Source organism: Capra hircus, chromosome 6 (genome assembly GCF_001704415.2).
Source record: "Capra hircus breed San Clemente chromosome 6, ASM170441v1, whole genome shotgun sequence".
Lineage (NCBI taxonomy): Eukaryota > Metazoa > Chordata > Mammalia > Artiodactyla > Bovidae > Capra > Capra hircus.
In genome coordinates, this window is record NC_030813.1 from 95229154 (window position 1) to 95239570 (window position 10417).

Consider the following 10417-nt stretch of genomic DNA (forward strand, 5'->3'; position numbering starts at 1 on the left):
AACAGTATCAGCAACTGAAAGGTAGGTGCTACAGGAACCTAGGAAGTCTACCCATCTTCAGGGATCACCTGCCTGCTAATTGTCTGGAGTAAGATCCCAGCTCTTCACATAAACACAGCCTTCCTTAGAAGGAAATGCAAACCACAGTGAGTACGTTAACTTTAGACTGCCAAGCTACAGTGAAAGTGCTGTGCTCAGGATAAAACCCGGCAAACTTTAGCCAGCGTGAGGCGATGAGGACTGAGGGACCCAGAAGGAGTCTTATGTGGGTCCTAGGGTCGCAGAAGTTTACCCCAAGTGACCGCACTCCCATTTCCTAAGAAACCCCGCCACTGGCCAGCAGTGACTGCCCATCTCCCTAGAGAGCCTAGCAGCTCCGGGCTCCTCCTATTACCCCGCAGCCCGCACAGATCCGAAAGCGCTCGCCTTTTGGACAGAGATAGCAACAGGGCGCCCATCACCGGAGTTGTCCCTCACCCCTCCCCAGGTCGCACAGACAGCTCAGCCTCTCCCCACCACAGCTCACCACCCAGGGCCACTCTCCCCAGGAGACCCTGGATCCCTTTTCCCGCACTCACTTGTCCAAGACGAAGTAGAGATCAAAGGCTCCGTGGCAGGAGGGCTGCTCCTGGGCGCTCAGCAGCCCCCCGGGACCGCTGAGAGCAAGCAGCCACAGCCCGGGGATCAGCCAGCGCCCGGGACAGCGGGCCGGGGAGAGCCCCGCCACCATCCTGCGGCCGGGGGTCTGCGGCTCCCTCCTGCTCGCAGCCCCCCTCGGCTCGGCCAGGCTCCACTCGGCGGCGACGCTAGGGTGGTGGGAGTGACCAGGGACGCACCCTGAGGTGGGGGCGATAGCGAGTCCCTTAGGGCGCCGGCGCCTGGGTCAGCGGGACCCACTGACTGACAGAGGGAGGGAGACAGGGAAGGAGGGAGGTCCTAGCAGGACAAAGGGAGACTCCGCCGCCGCCGCAGCTGCCGCCGGAACTCTTGACGAATCCCCGTGGAAGAGCGATCCGGCCCTCCCCCTCCCGATTCCGGAGAGTTCCTGCAGATCAGCGGGGCCCGCGGCGACTGCTCGCAGAAGTTCCTCCGCCGCCTCGGGTCGAGCCTCCAGCCTCCGCTACGGAGCTCGGGTCCTCCAGGAGGGCCGCCCGGGACGCGGCCACCGCCGCGTACACTTGAAAACGGAGGACCGCTCGGTTCGGGTTCCCCGCCTCCGCCCGGCCCTGCAAACTTTTCTTCCTCGTACTCGGCTCTGGCACCGCGCGGCGGCCGGGCGGTCCTCTTTAGGGGAGGAGGCCGGGCGGCTCCGGAGAAGCCACTCGCAGCCAAGGCCAGAACCGCAATCCGGCCGGGTCTCCGCGGTGGCTGTGTGCGCCCGAGGGCGGGGCCTGAGCCGAGCCACACACGCACACTTGTGGGTTCGTGCCGAGCCGAGATGACTAAGGCTTGCCAGCTTTTGGAAAGGAGAGAAGTAGTTTAGAAAAACAGATGTCCTCTAGAAACTAAACAACCCCCCTTCCTGTACCCTGCAGGCTCGGCCTGTTGCAGCAGCTGTGCAGAGCAGCCCGTGGCGGGGTTGGGAGACTGAGGTCTAACGGTCCTGAGAAAGGGCATGACCCCCTCTCTCTGCCTCACCCCCATTATCACAAGCGCACTTGCTGCTCCGGTATCTAAAGTAGACAACTTCCTCTTTTTTTTTTTTTTCCTTAAATAAACCTACCTTATTGTTTCATCTCATTAAGACTAGAAACTTCTCTGGGGGGGGGGGGTTGGGGGAGTAAGGGTGGGAAACTTCACAAATGAACAGCTGTACCTCAAAACATTGCATCCCACTGACATTCATCTCAAGCTCGAGATATTGAGAATTTCATCTCGGAGCCAACTGGGTCACCCTTGCCAAACTTGCACAGGAGCAAAAGTTTGCAGGCATTTTGGATTCTCTGCTTACTCATTCATTCTGCACTCAACCTCTCCTCTCTGCCCCTACGGCAACCTGCCTCCCTGCCGGTGGAAACTGACTTTTGGAGCCTAACCATCTGACCGGTATGTTAGTCGCTCAGTTGTGTCCGACTCTTTGAGACCCCATGGACTGTACTTCCTCAGGCTCCTCTGTCCATGGGATTTCCCAGGCAAGAATACTGGAGTGGGTTGCCATTTCCTCCTCCAGGGTATCTTCCCCATCCTGGATTGAACCTTCCTCTCCTGAGTTTTCAGTATGGCAGGCGGATTCTTTACCACTGAGACACCAGGGAATCCCACTGGTATGCACACCACTGATTGAGAGTAACATTCAGTGTCACCTCCTCTTCATTTGAATTAAGTCAAGGCTTTATGATAAAAAGTTCATATAGTACTACATTACATGTTGTCTGAGCAATTTGAATAGTTGTGGTGCATATTTAACTTTTTGTTTACACTGTCTCTGACTAAAACCAGATTTGCAAGCTGTTTGAAGACAGAAATCCATCACCTTAGCATCTGCTTTAGGTAAAGAATCTGCCTGCCCATGCAAGAAACTCAGTTCAGTCCCTGGGTAGGGAAGACCCCTGGAGAAGGAAATAGCAACCCACTTCAGTATTCTTGCCTGGGAAATCCCATGGACAGAGAAGCCTGGCAGGCTATAAGTCCTTGGAGGTGCAAAAGAGTGGGACACAACTTAGCTCCTAAAACAACAACAATATGCCTGGCACTGTTCTAGGACCTAGAGTAAAAGCTCAGAATAAGATGACAAGCCCCAGTTTCCATGAAGCTTGCAGTCTGGTTGAGGAGGAAAAGCAGGCAGAAATACATAAGTAAATGTCCATATAGAAGGTAGCTCACAGAGATTTAAAATATGGTCATATGATAGAGAAAGACCAACTAAATGGCTAACAAAGAAGGTAGCCATTCCAAGAGCTAGAGGAGGAAACATTTCCAGTGACTGCAACTTTCCAGAAGTATTAGCTTAGCACATTCAAGAAACAGAAAAACAGTGTAACTCAAGTTTTATGAGAAAGAGGAAGTAAGAGAGCCAGACAGAGGCTAGCTAGTATATGTGCTTCATAAACTGTGGTAAAGAATTCAAATATTTTATATTGTGCAACTGAAGCCCATTAAAGGAGTTCTAGGGGTGGGGAAGGGGATAAATTGTTATGATATATGTTTTTTATAAATCATTATAGCTGATATGATACAATGAATTTGGAGACAGCAAGGATGAAAGCAAGAAAACCAGTCAGCAGACTAGTGCAGTACCAGGGCACAATAAAATGGTGCCTTGGACCAGCATCTCTGTAGTGTCTGAACATAAATATAGAAACAGGTAAGAACTTCAGTAAATACAAGTGGATCCTCAGTTTGGAAATGTCTGCCACTTAGAGATGGAAATTCCACAATCATCCACTGGACCTACCACTTCTTACCTGATAGGGTACTGATGGGCCAAGTGGCTGATGGAGTGGAAGATAACACTTCTGTTAGAAAGAAATACAAATCCTCCATTGTTTTCAAGTAAGTGAGCTCCAGGGGAAAAAAAAAAGTCCAATGAGAGGGATGGCTATATTATCAGCATGCTAATTCTGTGCTCCTTGGTCTCATCTTCTCTTAAGTTTCTGAAATTCTGATTCTTCTGCAGTCATAAGGCCTCCAGGAATATGCTGCCACCTCTCATTTCAGATTTAGACCCTGTTGTGGATACACTGGAAATCCCATGGCTCAGACTGTAAGGAATCCACCTGCAATGCAGGAGACCTGGGTTCAATCCCTGGGTCAGGAAGATCCCCTGGAGAAGGGAATAGCAACCCATGCCAGTATCCTTGCCTGGAGAATTCAATGGACAGAAGAGCCTGGTGGGCCACAGTCCATGGGGTTGTAATGGAAACATTCATCTCTTTGACTTCCCATAGCAGAATTGACACAGGTTAACTTTCAGGAAACTTATATTAACAGCTTGTTAAAGGTTTTTATTATTTACTGTTGGTCAAAACTGATCTCCATTTTCAACTTTCATTTTAATCAAGATAGAATCCAAGATACTATATACCTTTAGCAATGACTATCATATTATTACATGACTGAATAAAATAGGGGTTGGGGGGGATTGCCAAAAAGCAATAACCATTGCTTTCAAGTTAGAAGATGACAGAAGGTAAGGAAATATGTGTCTCATGTACTCTGTCCTCATGATGAAGTATTTTAAATTCACATACATTGGCTTCTTTTCCCCAGGTTCCTTGACCCATTTCTGTTCAATTTCTGGGACTCCACAAACTAGTTTAAGGATCCATCTTGTGCTAGGAAAAAACTAAAGCAAAATACTTTGGAATTAAAACTTGTTCTTCCTCCAAATTCCTAGGCCCTCCCAGACTTCTCTCATTCAGTTCTTCTCTCCTGATAAAGAAGGAAAGATTAATCCTTGTTGATTTATTTGGGTAATTAATCCAGCCCAGTTCTAAAATTTTTATCATTTCAGCAGGGATGTGGCTTCATCTAGCACAGGCCAATAATTAATCAAATCATTTTCATCTAATATAAATGAGTGGGAAGGTCATTAATTTGCTGGGGCAACCAACTGTCCCGATTTGTCCCAGACTGAAGAGTGTCCAGGGACATGCAACTTTCAGTGCTGAAACTGGGGCAGAAACTAGGATGGTCCCTAAAGAGGGCTGTTAGTCACACTATTTCCAAGAAATAATGAGGGAAGGTGACAGCGAGGGCAGACAGGAATGTCAACAAGCCATGAAGTTGGAGAGGTCACAGCAGTAAGACTTTCTCTTCCCCTACTCTGGGGAGAGAGGACTCAGGCCTTGTGTCAGCTGGACACTAGCCAGGTAGAGCTTCAAACTGACTTCTGTACCATTACAAACATTCTGGCACACTGTTTAACTTTCTTTTATTTTTTTAATTTATTATTTTTAGTTTGTTTCTTCAGTTCTTAGAGCGTGTGGGATCTAGTTCACCAATAGGGGGTTGAAACCAGGTCCTTTTTATGGGGAGCACAGGTCTTAGCCACTGGACCACCAGGGAAGACCTTAACTTTCTATTTTAAATCAAAAATGAGATAAGAAATGCAGATTTTTAGCAGAGGGGGGACACTTCAACTGAATGATTCAGATAAATAAATCTAAAATATTTCTTTTTGATCAAATTATCTGCATTTCTGCTGAAGTAGTTTGCTTCATAATCCATACAAGCCCCTACTCTTTGAAAGTTATTCTTTGCATCAATCTGAAGTTCTAGTTCAACATTAGAATTTATTACCTTATTTTAAAACATACTAATAAATCCAAGAACACTGTAAACTCAGTTTAAGGCACTCAGAGTAGCTTGACATTGACACCTGATTAAAAGTATCCACTAGGCCTTTGGTCACGTCCCATCTCTTACACCCACAGAGCTTGTATGGATTTTATGTTAAATTTTATTTATTTATTTACTAATTTTTGTTTAACAAGTATTTATCAATACCTACTAGGTATCTGGTAATATTCTAAGCATATAACTTATGCTTTCAGGAGTTCATCTTTCCAATGTCCTATCATTAATTTATTTCTGTCTCCTCTGATGCCAGCAAAGAATAAACAGAAGAGACAAATAAGCTATAATAATAAACACAGGAAAATAGAAATGAATGTATCCTTTATGTGTAAAAAGTCATATAATCTATATTATTTACAAGTCAATAACTTTGTATGACATGTACAGTGACCAACAGGATGCTCCCGGAAAGTACCACAACGGAAGTGATTCATATTCACAGTACCTGTAGAGTGATTCATTATATAACTACCATGATTCACAGGAAGACAATAAGTGCCTATAGATGACAGTTTATTTAAACTTTTATCAGTATAGTCACTAAAGAGCTAGATTTCCCCAACGTCTGAACTAGTTCCTGACAGTGAACAAAATGTTATTTGAAGGTGCCGAATACTTCTAAGTTAATATCTCTGTGTGTGACAACAGGGGATGTCAACCAATGGCAGAAAATGGTTACTAACATCTGCGTTTGGGATTGAAAGAAAGTGAAAGTCAGTCATGTCCAACTCTTTGTGACCCCATGGACTATACAGTCCATGGAATTCTCCATGCCAGAATACTGGAGTGGGTAGCCTTTCCCTTCTCCAGGGGATCTTCCCAACCCAGGGATCAAACCCAGGTCTCCCGCATTGTGGGAGGATTCTTTACCAGCTGAGCCACAAAGGAAGCCAGAGTGGGTAGCCTATCCATTCTCCAGCCAATCTTCCCAACCCAGGAATCTAACCAGGGTCTCCTACATTGTAGAGGGATTCTTTACCAACTGAGCTATTAGGGAAGCTGCTTGGGACTGGGTGTGTCTTAAATCCAGTTTCCCAGAAACAGACCTGAGACTCTCAGATCTTCCTGCAGGAGATATATTGGGTCATGCTCTCAGAAGCAAAACCTATGAAGAGTGAAAAAGCAGAAATAGTCAGAGGAAAAATTGAAACATAACACAATTGCAGAGGCAGTCTCAGCCCACCCTAGTGGTAGTCTGGAGCCGGAATGGCCTTTCACAGCTGTCCTGAATTAAATGAAGTCAGAGTTTTGTGTCTCTGTGGACACCCCTTTAAAAATAAGTGTAACCTTGGGCAAGGCAGCTTCCTCTGACTTAGGACATTTATAAGAAGGAGATGTGAGCTGCCAGCAGTCAAAATTCCTGGCTGTGGGAATGAGTACCTCAATCCTGAAGGAGAACTACAGCTTCCCGAACATCCATAAAAAGCTAAACACCTGGCAGCTTGTTTGATGAAAGTCGTATCTCATGTGAAATGTCAGATGTTCACAAACCAACACAGGCTCTGAATGGCATCCTGGAATGATAATGTCCTATGATGACACCCTTTCTTCTCATGCACTCTAGAGCAGACCTGGTCCAAGCCAGTTTCTCAATGCTTAGTGAAATTATTCTAATAATGTTCTGTCTTCCCATACCTCCTACACACTTCAGTGTGATTTATTTTTCTGAAGTGCAAACCAATCATGCTAATCACCTAAGTAATAATTGCCAGTGGCATACCATTTCCTAGCCATTTAAGGCCCTCCACAATAGCATCACAGATTAGCTCCATATCTTCACCTCGAATAAGGTAAGCCCCCTCATGTACTCTATGCTCCAGAGAAATCATGGAAGTCACCATGGCCCAACATACACAAATATGCCTTTGGGACTTGCCCCATTTTGTATTTCCATTTCCCTGACACCATATTTCAGCTTTCAGATTCTATTTCCTCTTTCACTTCCCTTCCATTCTGTTACTGAACAATTCAGGTCAAAAGCCATTAGACGAGGCCAAGCAAACAGCGTTCTGGTGGAGAGGATCTATAGTAGTCGAAGGCAGGATATCAGAGGCCAAGCAGAGAAAAGAATTTCCCCAGGTACAGGGAGGGGCAGCCTGGCATGGAATATTGAACCAAAAAGGGTGAGAGAGATGTCCACATGGGAGGGCAGTGGCCCAGCATGAGGCGTCAAAGAATCAGCCAGGTAAGGAGGTTACCCGTGTGTGTGTGTGTGTGTGTGTGTGTGTGTGTGTGTGTGTGTGTGTGTAGGCGGCACTACCCCATGTGTGGTTTCTGAGCCTAAGTGAGAAGAAGACTTCTGTTCAGGGAAGAAAGCCCATTGTGGAGCAGTTGAAGCCTACGCAGAGACTCCCATGCAGGGAAGTCCCCCAGCGCAGGCTGTCAGAGCACGGACAAAGCATGAAGAGACTCAACTGGAAGACCAGTTGTCCGGAATGTTAAAGCATGAGGGAGACGAGTCGAGGGTGGGGCAGTGCAGAGCTGAGTGTAAGAGCCTGCTGCTGCTGCTGCTGCTAAGCCGCTTCAGTCGAGTCCGACTCTGCGACCCCATAGACGGCAGCCCACCAGGCTCCTCTGTCCCTGGGATTCTCCAGGCAAGAACACTGGAGTGGGTTGCCATTTCCTTCTCCGAGCCTGAGCGGTATGTAAAGGAATTCTGCACAATGGAGCCAGCCTGCTGTGAGACTAGACCAAAGCAGAGCAGGGAAAGTTTCAGATTGGGGAGCACCTGGCTGGATATATTGAAACCTAAGTATTAATAGCACATGGAGGCTTTTATTCAGGAGTCACCTCCATAGGGTTTCAGAGCCCAGAAGGGTTATAGAAAGAGCCACCCCAGGGCAGGGTGGCAGCCACATACAGAGTGTGTCACTGACTGAGTGGGAGCGGCAGATGGTGACAGTGTCAGAACTCCTGCAGGATGAGGGCATCAGTCCTGGAGGCCAGTCACAGTGGTGATGAGAAAGCGGTTACGTGCAGAGGGATAGACAAACTGAGTACACAGATAACACGCTTTTCACCATCTGAAAAGGAAGTTACAAATAAGGAAATGAGAAAGTAATTACTCTTCTCATTGGTCTGTGATGCATCTTGACACAACTTGATTCACACACCAGTTTTCAAATTATAGTCATTTTGCTATTTTTCAACATCCCAGCTCAGGGAGTGGTGGAAATCAAGAAAAATAGAAAAGCTGCCTGACATGGTGGACCTTAATTGAACTCACTCAACACTGATCCTACTCCCCTCCAATGTGTCTTTTGCGTGCTAGAAAAAGCTAAAAATGGACGTTTCCCAAACTCCCTTACAGGTTTTCCTTATGGTTTAGAATCCACCCATATATGCTCAGGCTGGACTGTGGATCAGAACTAAGTTCTATGAGGAGACAAGCAGAGCATACAGTGTCATTTGTTGATTTAATTAGCTGTGCTGCGTTCCAGTTGCAATAGGCAGAATCTTCAGTCTTCATTGGAGCATGAGGGATCTAGTTCCACAATCAAGGATCGAACCCAGGACCTCTGCATTCGAAGCTGAGTCTTAGCCCTTGGACCACCAGGGAAGTCCCTGCAGTGTCCTTTTGCTGGTGCAGGTCATGACAGAGGCTGTGTGCAGGAGGCAACATCTGGACCTCATTTAGTGGCTTCAGGGTTCACCACTTCAATCCCAGTAGAGTGAGCAGGTCCCTTGCACCCCCAGCTGGGTGTATTTGGGGAGTTGTCTCTGAATGCTCGGCCTTCACCCTCCTTCTTCAGCAATCCAAATGACTCTGTGAGCTCTTTATACTTCTTAATAAATCCCTTTCTCTTAGCCCTGATTTTGTTTTCAAGCACACAGACAAGTCCTAACATTCTATAATCTCTGTGAATCTTACATTAGTCATTTTGCTGGCATTTATAATTACAATAAAAGATTGTAAATGGAAAAAAAGAGATAAGAAATTGTGAATGTTTAAATTATCCTTTGCATTCATTTGATATTATTCCTCTCTTTGGTAAATGCAAATATTCTGCAGGAAGTTCAGTTCAGTTCAGTTACACAGTCATGTCTGATTCTTTTCGACCGCATGGACTACAGCATTCCAGACTTGCCTGTCCAACACCAGCTCCCAGAGCTTGCTCAAATTCATGTCCATTGAGTCAGTGATGCCATCCAACCATCTCATCCTCTGTTGTCCCTTCTCCTCCTGCCTTCAATCTTTCTCAGCATCGGGGTCTTTTCCAGTGAGTTAGTTCTTCAGATGAGGTGGCCAAAGGATTGGCCAGTGAATATTCAGGACTGATTTCCTTTAGGATTGACTGCTTTGATCTTCTTGCAGTCCTAGGGGCTCTCAAGAGTCTTCTCCAACACCACAATTCGAAAGCACCAATTCTTCAAACCATAACTTTGACTAGACAGATCTTTGTTGGCAAAGTAATTCTGAAGGAAAGGGGAAATTTTAAATGTTCTTTAAATAATTTTATTGATTTATTTTTGGCTATGCTAGATCTTCGTGCTGCACAGGGTTTTTTCTAGTTGCAAAGAGTGGGGGCCGCTCTCCAGTTGTGATGGTCAGACTTCTCATGTGGTGGCTTATCTTGTCTAGAGCACGGCTCTAGAGCGTTCAGGCTTCAGTAGTTGCGGTGTGTGGGCTCAGCAATTGCAGTTCTCAGGTTCTGGAGTACAGGCTCAATAATTGTGGGACATGGGCTTAGTCGCTCCAAAGCATGTGGGATCTTCCCAGACCGGGGACTGAACCTGTGCTTCCTGCATTAGCAGGCAGATTCTTTACCACTGAGCCATCAGGGAAGCCCTATTTAAAAAAAAAAAAAAAAAAAGAGAGAGAGAGAGAGAGAAAGATTTTCAAAAGGGCTTTATACACATCAAAAGTTTCACACACATGATTTCATATAACCCCCTAATAACCCTTTCTGAAAAATCTCCTCCTATATTGCCCCTCCCATCCTTCTCCCCACTGGTCACTCACTCAGTCAGTCTGCTTCTTTTTGGTTTTATTCATCAGTGTGTTGTATTTTTTAGATTCTACATATAAATGATATCATGCAGTGTTTGTCTTTCTCTGTCTGACTTATTCCACTTGGCATAAAATTAAACATTGTAAAGCACTGTAGAATTTAAAGAA

General features: G+C 46.0%; 1 protein-coding gene across 1 annotated transcript in view; it reads right to left on the reverse strand.

Moving 5' to 3' along the window:
• The window catches only part of ANTXR2 (anthrax toxin receptor 2), a 173814-nt gene extending 172411 nt beyond the window's left edge, over positions 1-1403 (reverse strand). The window contains exon 1 of the mRNA XM_005681813.3: positions 579-1403. Within this exon, the coding sequence (XP_005681870.3) occupies positions 579-730 (152 nt within the window). The 5' untranslated portion in view covers positions 731-1403. The remainder of the gene's footprint in view (positions 1-578) is intronic.